Source organism: Notolabrus celidotus, chromosome 9 (genome assembly GCF_009762535.1).
Source record: "Notolabrus celidotus isolate fNotCel1 chromosome 9, fNotCel1.pri, whole genome shotgun sequence".
In the NCBI taxonomy this organism is placed as follows: Eukaryota; Metazoa; Chordata; class Actinopteri; order Labriformes; family Labridae; genus Notolabrus; species Notolabrus celidotus.
In genome coordinates, this window is record NC_048280.1 from 19,600,390 (window position 1) to 19,614,213 (window position 13,824).

The window sequence follows — 13,824 nt, forward strand, 5'->3', positions numbered from 1 at the left end:
TTTTAAAAACAACAAAGTTACCAAAGTGCTGCACAAAAAATACAAACAGTAGAAATAAATAATAACAATTTAAAATACAGTCAATTAAAAGGCAAACCGAGACCAACACAAACTCTCATGCTGTATTAAAAGCAAAGGAGTAAAAATGAGTTTTAAGATGTGATTTAAAAGTATCCAGGGTGGGGGCCATTTTGACCTGGGTGGGTAGCTCATTCCACAGTTTAGGAGCTACCACTGAAAAAACTTTGTCACCCCTCGTCTTTGGTCAGCTTTTTGGCACGACGAGAGGCATCTGATGAGCAGACCTCAGTGCTCTGGAGGGGGCGTAGATGTGAATGAGGTCAGAGATGTACTGAGGGGCCAGATCATTTAGTAACTTAAAAACAAACTTAAAAATCTTAAAATTAATTCTAAAATGGACAGGGATCCAGTGGAGGGAGGCGAGAACGGGGCTGATATGTTCATGCTTGCGGGTTCCTGTTAAAAGGCGAGCAGCAGCGTTTTGGACTAACTATAAGCGAGGGAGGCCTGGTTAATGCCAGTGTAAAGTACATTACATGCAGTAGTCCAAACGGGTCGAGATAAAATAATGAATCAAGTGCTCAAAATCATTAAAAGATACAACAGATTTTATTTCGGATAAAAGCCTCTGATGATAAAAACTGGTTTTATATCAGTTGCATAGTTGGACAATACAGTTCGTTCTGTCAGATTTCCACATGGACGATTAATTTGGATCACCTGAGACGGGCCTTTGGTGTAATGTTGCTACTCCCCCTTTTTTTAAATGTAACTTGACATTCATACAAACCGGTTAACGCAGCACCAAACTGTGCCTAGAAATGCTCTCGAAACTTACCACAATAGCCTTATTCATCACTCACATAACAAGGAGTCTGTTTCTTGATCTTGAGATGCTTCTGTGTTAAGTCTGTTTTCTGTGAAGTTGGTCACAAATCCAGCATATGGTGGTCTGATCACTGGTTGTTTCTTATACAATACTTGACGACATACAATGTGGGAAATGGCCTCACCCAAAGAGAGAAAGCAGTGCGAGTACTGATGATGCTTCAAGCTTTATCAGTTAAACAGTATTAAATCAAGAAATAAGTAATGGCTTGGCTTAAAAAAGATAAAATGCAAGGAAATATCTTTTATGTGGTTAAATCATGATGTCATCATCATCATTAGATATCCTCTCTATGAAAATGATGTACCGTTTATAGTTAATGAAATATCTGTCACTGCTTTCTCTCAGGATGTGGTGAAGTCATTCTGATTAACTTACTTGCTGGCTTCACACTTAAGACTTTCTTTGTATCATAACAATGAATGTGCTTTGTTCACCAGGTGTCAATTTTGCATGGGCACTTTTAAACTGCCTCCATAAACATACTCACCTCCACATTACATGCCCCCCTCTATTGCTGCTCGTCTTGTATTTCCTGCCATTCTTCCATAAACTCCCGTGTGCTGCTGTTGATGACACAGCCTGAAGGTTTTGCATGGGGTGTCTTCCCATTTCTACTCATCCACCACTTCCTCCTCCAAATACCCATGCACAAAGACACATGCATACACACATACACGTCACATTTTTCATTGTTAAACCCCATCCATCCTCTCTCCTGTGTCTCTCCCTCTCTGTCTGTGTTGGGCTGGCATGTGATGGTGGCACTGGTGTGTTCTCTTCCTCTCCCCCTTGTTTACTAACAGACGCAGACCAGACTGGAGCATGCCCACATTAAGGAGCTTGAACAGAGCCTGCTCTTTGAAAAGACCAAAGCTGAGAAACTCCAAAGAGAGTTAGAAGACACTAGGGTAATGATTTCTGCTCTGCAGTGGGCTGCGCTGGAAAAGAGGGCCTGGGCCTGGGATGGTGGCCAAATATGTACAAGGGGTACAGAGAGGTGTCGGGCAGTAAATAAATCTATTGCTTTGTTTGGGCTTTTGGTAAAGTAACCCAAAATGGCACTTTCAAGGGCTTTTCATGAAAAAAAAGTTCTAAAATAACAAATTAACACATATATTTGGCTTATTAAATGCTCAAATCAGTCCGTCCTGGGTAAATATTTGCAAGATTAGCAATGCAATTTGTGTCTTTGCCCAAAGATTTATTTTTGATGTATTTTTTAAATGATAACTTTCCCCATCTTTAGGATTTTAACCTAAAAAATCACCACATCTTTCATTTTTTTGACAGATTGTTTTTTTACTCCCCTAAATTACCAAATCGGAACTCACTCTTGCTTTACTGGTATCACTGCTTAACCAGACAGACAAACTTCTCCCCTGTCCCAGCTAATCATTTTCTCAGTTATCCTATGTTCTACTCCCCCAGTCCTTCCCAGCATCCATTTGTCCTGCTTATTTGGTGTCCCTGCGTTTTGCTAGTCTAAAATCTGCTCCACATCCCAGACTTCTATGCCTTCTGTCCCCTAAGGGTTTTGTAGCTGAATGGGCTATTAGAAAAACTATAAGTATAGCGTTTTATGAGGAGTAGGGCAATAGCTTGTTCATTTTCTATTTAATCATTATCTACATAATTGTTTTATAAATAATTTGTTGATTGATATGATGTTATTAACGTTTCCCAACCAAGCTATAGAATGTTAAGCTGAAGCAGCAGAAGTAGGTGCTACATGTATAGATAGATGTCATCACAGATAGATGACTTGGATTTTTTGTAACCAAGTTAGATTAACAAAAAATTGGAACATGGCAATGGTCCCCAGGGACATACCTCATCTATTTCAGGAGGTTGACAATAACATTAAATCAACACTTAGAGATAACATGTTTTAGTTTGTTAGATGCTGGAAAATGTCTTGTACACTTCCCATAGCTTCATACATGTTTTAACGTCCATGATTTGGACCATACTCTTTAAAACCACAAGAGGGCGGCATAACCACATCAGTGGCTGTATGCCTATTTTTGAAAGAAATAGATTAAACAGTTTATTTTTTGAAAAGAACACGAGTGTTATTGTTACCATGTGCCTTGTTATCCATTGCTGCATTTTAACCATTATATGTTTATTTATTTAGTACTGTAAAGTATGATTAAGACTGTAATACACTTTTTTTAACACACAAAGGTTCATTGTTTCAGATTTGAGCACTTTTTTGAATACAAAATTTCTGCTTTTAAAGGTTGTAACTGTGTCAGAAAAATCCCGTATTATGGAGCTTGAGAAGGACCTTTCACTGAGAAAAAGAGAAGTAGCTGACCTACAGCTTCATCTTGGGACCCAGCAGGGCTCTGAAGACTCAAACTCTGCTCTTTCTCCTCTACTGGAAGAGATAACCTCTCTTAGGGATCAGCTGGCTTCCCAAGAAGCAAATCAGCAAGAAGAGCTGGTGAAATATAAAGAAAAGCTTGAGGCTCAAGAAAAGAACCACACTGAGACAGTTGCCCAAATTCAGGCTACATCTGTTAAGATCTCTGGTGACAATGAGCAGTTGCAGATGCGCTTAAGCCAGGCTGAGAAGGAGAAAGCTGAAAGTATTGATCAGTGGAGGTCCAAGTTAGAATCCACTGTTGCCTCTCACCAGCAAACCATGGAGGAGCTTAAGTTGTCCTTCAGCAAAGGTGCAGGTGCCCAGGCAGAAGAACTTGTAGAAACCAAAAGTGCACTAGAGAGGCTGAAGTTGGAGCACAAGCTGGCTCTAGAAGAGGCTTCAGCCAAACATGAAGCTGATGTGTCAGTTTGGATGCAGGAGAAGCAGGCTCTGAAGGCACAGCAGTCGTCTTTGACTGAAGACAAGGAGCGGCTGGAGGACTCACTGAGGTCTAGTGTTGAAAAAGCAGAGGAGCAGCACCTTGTGGAGATGGAGGATGTTCTCGGAAAGTTTCATGCAACAGAATTGAGGGTAAAGGAGCTTGAGGACAAAGAAGCAATGTTGGTACAGCAAGCCCAAGACAAGGAGAGAGAAACCAAAGAGCAGATGGAAGAAATTGTGGCTCTGCGCAGCCAGTTAGCACAAGGTAACCAGGAGGCTGAGACCCTGAAAAGTGAGTTAGAGGTTGCACAGAGCCAGGGAAACAGCCAGGATGTCAAGGTGGGTTCATGCTTAACTCTTTTTTTAAAGCCTTCATTTTCTTTTCTTTTTTTTTTCACATGTTAGGGAGTTGGTGTCTGTCTGTTATTTCTGCATGGAGTTTTGAGACAGAAATTTTCATCTGTAGTTTTATTAATGTTTTGTTTTAACCTGAATACTTTGCTGTTTTATTCACTGTATGATTTATATAACTTGTGATATAGGCCAGTGAATTGAGCTCTCAGTTGGAGAGCAGACAACAGGAAGTACTCTCTTTACAGCAGAGTCTAGCCACTGTACAGCAGGAGAAGGGCACCCTGGAACAGGAGCTCGGAGACTTAGTGAGAAATTCCGCTTTATCACAGATGTCGATACAGTACGTCTTTTTAAATCGGGATTGAAGTAACTGGTTGTTTTCCCCACAGAAACAAAAGTTGGCTGAAACCTCAGAGCAGAAGACGAGTTCATCAAAAACTACACAAGGTAAATGATAGTAGCAGCTGTTCTTGGTACAGTCAGGCTTTCGACACACCTTTTGCCATCGTCTACTCCCTTTTGTGTCAGTCTACAAAATCTCCCAGGATCTAAAATGTTGTCTTCATCTTATAGAAGCACTTGAGAAGCTCAGTAAGAAGGAAGAGCAGTGTACATCCCTGACTACAGAATCAGAGTCTCTAAAAACTCAACTCTCCGGTGAGACCATTTGAACTATATTCTCTATGGCAATCAATCATTTTGTAAGAAGTTGGCAATGTTTTTGCTTGTATTTTTATTTTCCGTTTTAAAAAAACAAAAAATAACCTGGTATGTTATGTTTGTTCTCACCCAGGACTGGAAAGGAAGCTGAAGGCTGCTGATGAAAAGCTTGAGCAGCTTTCAAAGGACAAAAGCAAGCTGAAAAATGATATTTCAGACATGATGAAGGCATCTGGTAATAGTTCAGTACAACTGACCAAAATGAATGAAGACCTCATGCAGAAAGAAAGGTACCACACTCAGTTATTCCCTGCACCCTATTCCTTCATTACTCGACTAAAGACAAACCATACCAATTTTTTCAATACTGAAAACTCTTTCATGATAAAATGAAATCTCTTTCTTTTGTTTGACTCAATGTTCTCAATGTAGTCCCTTAATATTTCAGTCACCTTACTTGTCAGTTATAATTCCCCTCATTTATTTATATATTTTTTCCCGCTATCACCATCAGGAGGCTTGAGGAGTTGCAGAGTCAGTTAGCAGAGGAGAAGGAGAACGTGGCACACTTGAATGAAAAAGTCCAACAGGAGCAATCTCACAAGGAGCAGGAGCTGAAAGAAACCAGAGATGCACATCAGACTCAAATAAGCAGCCTACAGGAGAAGATGGCTAACTCTGTAGGTATCTTAGGGCTGTCATACAACATTTCATTGTTTTGTGTAAAAGTCTGTCACTATTTAACTTAGAAGGCCTTTTATACAAACTCAATTCCAAAAAAGGTTGGGACATGGATTCTCTTAGAAATCAATCAATCAATCAATTATTCAATCTTTATTTGTATAGCGCCAAATCACAACAAACGTTATCTCAGGACGCTTTTACAAACATAGGAGGTCTAGACCACTCTATGTCAAATTATGAACAGAGACCCAACTTCAAGACAGGGTAAGACTCAGTCAGACCCCACCTTAATCCATCATGAGCATTGCACATCGCAGTATTTAGCTAGTTACAGTGGCGAGGAAAAACTTCCTCTTAACAGGCAGAAACCTCAGGCAGAACCAGACTCATGTTAGACAGCCATCATGCCAGAAGTAAAGGTGGGTTTCACCATTCCGTGAGAGATTGCGAGAGCTAATCGCTGGTTGAAACTGTAACATAAAAAGAGGAAATCATATATATTAACATGATCCTGAAACACCAGTGACTATGTGGCCCCGTTTAAGGTTGGCTGGGGCAAGGTGGAAAACTGTCCTGAAGTCTGACAAAGAAAATTTTGACATTCTTTTTGAAAATCATTGATGCTGGGTTCTCTGCTCTAAAGATGCGAGGGACCACTCAGCTTGTTATTAGTGCACAGTTCAAAAATCAGCATCCATGATGGTATGGGGATGCTTAGTGCCCATGACATGGCTTTTACACATTTGGGAAGGCACCATTAATGCTGAACACTATTTACAGGTTTTGGAACAACATATGCTGCCATCCAGCTAAAGCTTTTTTCAGGGAATACCTTTGATATTTCAGCAAGAAATTTGCAAAACCACATTCTTAATGTGTTAATACAGCATGACTGTAGTAAATGGTAAATGGACTTGTACTAATAAAGCGCTTTTCTTGTCTTTCTGCCCACTCAAAGCGCTTTTACACTACTGGTCACATTCACTCACTCACTCACTGATGGCAGTTGCTGCTATATAGTTGGGACCATCAGTATTAGCTAATCTCATCTTTACACATTCACAAACCATTGAACAACAGCGGGAGCAATTTGGGGTTCAGTGTTTTGCTCAAGGACATTTCGGCATGTGACTGTCAGAGCTGGGATCGAACCGCCAACTGATTGGTAGAAGACCGACTATTCCCATTGAGCCATAGCCATTGTAGAAGAGTCCAGGTATTAAAGCGGCCTGCCTGCAGTCCTGACTTATCACTCATTAAAATCATTCGGTGCATCATAAAACAAAAAATTAAATAAAGGAGACCCCAACAAGTTGAGCAGCAAAAATCCTATATCAGGCTAAAATTGGATAACATTTCACTTCCAAAGCTCCAGAAACGGGTATTCTCAGCTTCTAAAAGGTGACTGTGATGTTAAAGAAAAGAAATGATGCAACGCAAACATGCTTCTGTCCCGGTTTTCTTTTTTTTTTTTAAATGTCGCTGGAATCAAATTTTAAGTGAGTCGATAACATTTTTCAGTTTCAACATTTCATGTGTTGTCTTGGCAATATTTTGATTAAATATGGGGTGGAAATGGTTTGCAAACCATCAGTTTCTGTTTTTGTTAAAACTTGTCACAACATCCCAACCTTTTTGGAGTTTTGGTTGTACTTATTCTGTGATTTCTTTGAAATAGATCAATATCTGAGTGTGATTTGTTTTTGGCTTTTGTTTTCTACATTGTAGGAGAAGACTCTTAAGCAGGGTGAGACTCTTATTGAGGAGCTAAAGGCCTCACATGAGAAATCGATCTCTGATGCATCAGACCTCTATGCAAAGGAGCTTGAGGTGCTGAACACTCAGGTTGAAAAGTTGAAGCAAGAGCTCACCTCCTCAACGGATAAAACCCAGTCGCTGGAGAAGTCAGTATCTGAGCTGCAGCCTTACAAGGAACAAGTTAAGGTAAGGACAGACATCCTCAAAGGTACAGACACAAAGTGTTTTATCTTTCAAAGAACATGGTTAACATCAGAGGGTTATTTTATGTATTACCAATTACTAATTGATCGTAGAAAAGCGTCAGGAAAAATGTGATCTGTCCTTTTTGCAGATGAAAATTAGATGCCTTTAAACATTATGAAAGGTGATATCAATGACATCATCCCCTTCATGATGGATGTAACACAGAACAGACATGTTTAAACACCAGAACAGGTGTAAAATACTAAAGTATCTGAGATAATAAGAATCTGTGTCTTCATCTAACATCAACAATCAATGTATATGATTGATCAACATTTTCATTTTTCATAACAAACATTTTTTTGGTGCTTATGTTCCCCTTACAACAAGGCTAAATGCTTTTTTTCATATTCATCTTATCTCTGTATTTTATGATGCCATGGGCTTTATGCTTGCAGGGATACAACTGATAAGAATCTGTTATAGTGTCCTAAATTAACTTCATGGAAATTATCTGATCATTCCAAAAGCCAAGAACTTGTTTGCAGAATGAAAAGTTAACAAGTTGTCATCCAGCATTTTACTGGAGCATTAATGCATAGGGGTGGTTTCAAATTAATTTACTGTAACTGCATACTGTAGTAAAATTCAAAAAAAAAAAAATCTGATTGCTTTAAAGGTGCAGTGTGTAGTAATTACTGGCACTTGGAAGAACAGACTTGGTAGAAACGTAATATACAATTCACAAGTATGTTTAAATTAGTGTGTAATCACCTGAGAATGAATATACTTTAGCTTTTGTTAACTTATTTCGACAAAGGAGCGGGTCCTCTATCATGGACCATCTTACACTGCCATTGTCCTACAGTAGAACAGAACGTCAAACTGGTAACATAGCAATTTGTATTTAGTGATTGGAAGCCACAGTTAAAAGATGAAAAAGAAGAAGAGAGTGGCTGTTGTGTGCAAAATACTTTGTAATGATTCATATATTTGATGGTAAAAACTTGTCAAATGGAGGATCATACTAAGCATGCATCACAGGAGCTTCTTGTCCTTAAGACCCACTGTCATTTAACTGATGGGAGGGTTGAGCCACAGAGTGTTTCAGGCTACAATCTGAATGCTATCACTATCACTAAACACTCCCATTGCTACACACTGTACATTTAACTTTGAGATGTACCCCTGTTAGCATTGTTTATGAGCCTTTGGTTTCACTCAAGCAGAACATTTTCACTTTCTAACTAAAAGTACAAAAAAATATTGGTTTTATTACATTATGATATAATTTAATTGACAATATTGGTCTTTGCAAGATACATTTTTCATTCATTATTATTGATTTGATAAAAAATCAAATGTAAAATGATAGTTTTACAACTTTGATTCCCATTAATACACACCTTTATGTGTTGTACACTATTAATTAAGTATGTATTTTGCAGCTTCTTCTCCTAACGGTAGGCTCTGGTCAGACTTGCCAGGTTCAATATAAGTCATTCATTTATTTGAGAAAAGTGAGAACTGAGGTGAAAATGTTCTACTTCTTGTAAATGTTGAAAATCATTTCAGAGTCGTCCTTTGCCAGTTTTTGAGCTTTTTTTCTGCAGCTTAACCTTCCCAATTGCATATCACTTTTATCCATAGCCGCTTGGTTTATTTTTGGATTCATCTTATCTTTCCCTGTATATATACTCCCCCTCCCTTTTTCTTTCATCTTTATTTTCCCAGCATCTTTCTACTGAGCTTGACTCCTCCAAGCATGACGTTGAACATTTGAACAAAAAGCTGGAAAACCAGAGTCTAGATCATGAAAAAAGGTGTAAGGAGATTGAGGCTCTTAAGGCTGAGAAAGACAATCTGAGGAAGCAGCTTTCAGATTTGCAGATGAAGCTCTCTGCCCTTGAGCTAAGTCACCAGGAGCTTTCAGTCAAGAATGAAGAACTGCTGATAACCAGAGATAAGCTTTCAAAAACTGAAGCGGAACTGCTCAACAACAAAAATAAATCAGATGAAGAATACACTTCATTGACCAAGGAGCTGGAAAGGCTCAGAGATGGTTTTCAAGAAGCACAAACTGAAAACGAAAAACTGAAACACGTGGAAGGTGAAAACCAGGCCCAAATGAAGAAGCTTCAAAGCAAGAATGCAGAGATGAAAGACTCACTGATGAAGCACCAACAGGACATCCAGCAAAGTGAGGCCAAAAATAGGCAGCTACTTGAGGACTATGAAAATTCCTGTAAAGAGAGGACCCGTCTTGAAGAAGATCTTAGTGAAAGCAAGTCTAAGCTAACAAGTGAGAAGGATAATCTAATTTTAGAGAGAGATTCTGCTCGAAATGCAAAGAAGTCCCTTGATGCAAAGAACGCTCAGTTGCAGGCAAAACTTAAATCCTTAAACTTAGAAAAAGAAGATCTAACGATGAAGAACACCCAGCTGCAGGCCCTCACAGAAGCACTGACAAAAGAGAAATCCGAGATGTCCCATGAAATCAATGCTGCTGTGTTGGATAAAAAGAGCCTTGAAACAGTGAAGGAGGAGCTCCAGAATAAACTCAGTTTTACAAAGAAAGATTTAGAAAACTCAATCCGTGAATGTGAAGAGCTTAAAGCCTCAAAACTAAGCCTGGCCCAGATGCTGGAGGAGTCCAAGACAAGCAGTCAGGTGACTGATTCTGAGAGGCTTCACCTGCGGCAGGAGAAAGAAGACTTACTTGCAATCCAGAGAAAAGTCTGTAATGAGAAGGAAGAGCTCCTCAGAGAAATGGAAGAATTAAAGGAGAAGCTCCAAGCCACAAAAGAAGAGTTATCTCAGTCCAGCGTTAAATTCAAAGAAGCACTTTCATCCTTTGAGGAAGAGAAGAAAGCATTTCACCTGCACAATTCTGAAACAGAGATGGCCCTTCATGCTCTCAGAAAAGAAAAGATGAGTCTGGATTCAGGACTTGAGCAGCAAAAAATGGATTATGAGCGTTTGGCAGGGGAGAAGGGAGAGCTAGAGGAGAAGCACACAAAAGTCATGTCTGAGAAAAATGCTCTGTCTCTCGAGCGTGATAAGCTAGCAAATGAGATCCGGACAATGAAGGACCAGCTGGACAGTAACTCCAGAGCTAATGCTGTCTCTGTTCAAGAAAAGTCCAACTTAGCAGCAATGCTAGAGGAAACCAAACACCAAAAAGAGGAGGTTGAAGCAGAAGTCACCTCTTTGAAGCAAGAAAAGGCAGACCTACAAAATGAACTGCAGAAACATAAGGCGGATATTCAGATTCTTGAAAAAGACAAAATGGAGGTAGTCAAAGAACAAAGTAAGCTGAAAACAGATCATGAGAAGTCCAATTTAGAACTTGTTCAGAAGGTCGATAACCTGACTAAAGATTGTGAGCATCTGCGCTCATTGCAGACTGACGCTGACAAAAAAGTGCAGTCCTTGCAGAAAGAGAACCAGACACTGCTTCAGGAGGTCCAGGAGCTGAAGAGTCAGACTGAATCTGTGTCAGAGGCTAAGCTCCTCGTTGAGACCCAGTTACAGGCTGAATCCAGTGAAATGAATAAACTGATGCTTGATAAGGATGAACTTTCCAAACAGATTGAGGAGCTGCAGAAAAAGTTGTCCAATGTTAACCAAGAAAATAAAGAGATCACTTCTAACCTTAAGAATGCAAATGACCAAAAGAAGTCTTTCACCATAGATATGGAGGCATTGAAAACCCAGCTGAAGCAGCAAGAACAAGACGGCCATCAGTTGAGAAAAGATAAAGAGCAGTTATTGTCTAAACTTGAAGAGAAGGACAAACAGATGAGCTCCCTGACCACAGAGAGGGAGAACCTCCGAGCTGGACAGTGTAAATCAGAGCAAGACATTTCTTCTCTCCGCACAAGCCAAGAAACGTGGCTCTCAGAACAGTCAAGACTTCTTGGAGAGTTAGAGAAGTTGCACGCCAGTCAGAAACAACTTGAGGTTGATGTCAAGGCTCTGCAAGCGGATAAAGAACTTTTGGAAAAGCAATACAAGAATGCTGTTGCAGAGGTTTCTGCATCTGCTGTGGTAAAGGAAGAGATTTCCTCTAGCATCTCTGATATCACAGCTCAGAAGGATGCCCTGCAGGCGGAGAGAGATGAAGCCACCCAGCAAGTCAAGCAGCTTGAAACCCAACTCAAAAATGCGATTTCTAAGCAGCTTGAGGTATTCCTCCCTAGTAGTAATCACTGATTCAGCACCTTAGAATGGCTGGGGCTATGTCACATACTCACTGCATGTTGCTGGTTTGTCTCCCTCTCCCTTTTCCTTTTATTTTAGTGTCTCACTTTCATCTTCCATTTACTAACAGCTGTTATTTCCCCTTTGCTCCCAGCCTGTGCCTGTGGGCTTATAACGTGATCAAATATCAGGAGAAACGTTGAGTATATAGGTTTAAGCTAATCTTTACCACACATACTATCTGGTAGTGTTATGTACAGTGTTTATTTCATTGTACAACTGATTTTCATAGCTGTCAGTGTCAATTGATTTACCAAAAAAGTGTGGTAGATGTGGGAACTTCCTAGCATCAAGATTTGAAATCAGTTTGAACTTTTTTGTTTCTTTTGACTGTATCCAAAATGATCATCTCGACAATATCATTCAGTCCTGTTTGAAAGTTTTAGATGTAGAATATCATTGTGCTAAATGGTGATATTCACTTCAAGACAGAGATGGTGAAATACCTCAGCAGAGGGCAGCTTCAAAAGCTTTTGATAAAGTCCCACAATCTTTAAAGCACTACCAAAACAAACAACCTTGCTCTTGTTTTTCTATGATCATCAGTATCCGTTCTGAGACCACAGGTTGTAGAATATTTCTGAGATTACACAATTGTTTCCCTCCTCAGTATGACATTTGTGTTACCAGAATACAATTTAAAAATTGTAATGACCTCAGATTTGGTAAATTGACTCTAAAATCTGTAATTTATCTTATGAAGCATGCAGTTAATTCATTGAACAATATTAGAATGAGATCATCAGTTTAGGTCAAATCGTGCACTGAAAACATTTTAATTCAATGACCTGCAAATATTCACACTCTGTTTGGTTGAGGATGTTTACATTGTTAACACTTATCCATATGATGTCAAACCTGTGTTTTAAACAAAACTTCTGCTCATGCATCATTTAGGCTTCAGAGGCCTCTGGCAAGACTGCTGAGGCTCTTGAACAGCTGACAAAAGAGAAAACTAGTTTGATGCATGAGAAAACTGAAGCCCAATCGTTGCTGAAGGAGCTCCAGAGCTCCAAGCAGGAGGTGGAGACTCAGGTAAGAGATGCGCCTTTCCCAATAACATGCAAATGTTAGCTTGCAGTGTTGAAGTAGCTTTTCTCATTAAGCTATATATTGTAGAGAAATTCAATAAGGTGAATTCTTAATCTGTATGTCTTATTGCTTCAACTGTTCCTACATGTGTCCTTTTTGTTTCAGCTAAAAAAATTGAAGGAGGAAAATTCCAAGTACCAAGAAGATCTGAATGTATCAAAAGAGCAGCTTTGCACAGAAACTCAGAGGACTAAGACTCTGAACCAGGAAATGTGAGTTTATTCTACTTGTTGATATATGATAATGATTTTAATTTGAATAGTTTGACATAGTTATAAGTTAAAATAACTCCAGAGACATGCAAGAACTTTTTTAAAAACTAGTCTTTGTTATCTTTGGGACTTGCCAGTACGTCTTGCCTGATGGATTTCATGACTCTATTTATTCAGTGGGGAGCTTAAAGAAGCAGTTTCTTTGAAGACACAGTCCCTGCAGATGCTGCAAGATGAGAACACCAAGCTGTCTAAGGAGCTCGACAGTAAACACAAAGGCCAGAGTGATGTTGTCAAGGTGCAACGATTTGTATCTGTATTTGTAAAGAATGGGATATTAATGAAACAAACATCAGACTTGTGTTTTGAATGTCTGCTGACTGTGACTGTTTTTGACTTTTCTTTTCCTAGCTCAAAGATGAGCACTCCAAACTTAAAAAACAACTGAAAGAGATAAAGCAAAGGTAAGAGAATGTACAATCACTGTGATTCATTCAGTGCTTTGAGGTATGTTGTCTCAATAGGCAAGTTGCTCAAACCTGTGTAATACCTGTTAATGTACAGTGCAACTGTAAACAGTATATCATGCTGCTCTCTTCCTTCAAAGCCTGCCACATAATGCCTACAGGTACCTTTACCTTTTGATGTCATCTGGTGTCTGTTGCCATCATGTTGTAGTACAAATACACAAAGAGCAGAAGTCAGTGTATAGTTGGGAACAACTTCATTTTAAGTTTTCATTCAACAGGTTTAAGTGTAATGTGAGCATACCTCAACCTACATCACAACATGTCCTAAGTAATATAAAAAACTAAAAATCTCATTGTGATCATACACACACACACACACACACACACACACACACACACACACACACACACACACACACA

At 39.3% G+C, this 13,824-nt stretch overlaps 1 protein-coding gene across 11 annotated transcripts in view; it reads left to right on the plus strand.

Annotated features, from left to right (window-relative positions):
* Positions 1–13,824, plus strand: part of clip1a (CAP-GLY domain containing linker protein 1a) — a 30,305-nt gene that overhangs the window by 12,492 nt on the left and 3,989 nt on the right. For 5 of the 11 annotated variants that reach the window (XM_034692760.1, XM_034692761.1, XM_034692762.1 and 2 more), the window contains exons 9-20: positions 1,717–1,821; positions 3,156–4,064; positions 4,268–4,384; positions 4,469–4,526; positions 4,653–4,736; positions 4,873–5,029; positions 5,254–5,419; positions 7,152–7,367; positions 12,528–12,665; positions 12,828–12,934; positions 13,112–13,232; positions 13,346–13,398. In XM_034692760.1, the coding sequence (XP_034548651.1) occupies positions 1,717–1,821; positions 3,156–4,064; positions 4,268–4,384; positions 4,469–4,526; positions 4,653–4,736; positions 4,873–5,029; positions 5,254–5,419; positions 7,152–7,367; positions 12,528–12,665; positions 12,828–12,934; positions 13,112–13,232; positions 13,346–13,398 (2,231 nt within the window). Of the gene's footprint in view, positions 1–1,716; positions 1,822–3,155; positions 4,065–4,267; positions 4,385–4,468; positions 4,527–4,652; positions 4,737–4,872; positions 5,030–5,253; positions 5,420–7,151; positions 7,368–9,101; positions 11,556–12,527; positions 12,666–12,827; positions 12,935–13,111; positions 13,233–13,345; positions 13,399–13,824 lie in introns of all 11 variants that reach the window. The other 6 variants (XM_034692755.1, XM_034692758.1, XM_034692757.1 and 3 more) reach the window with 3 other exon arrangements.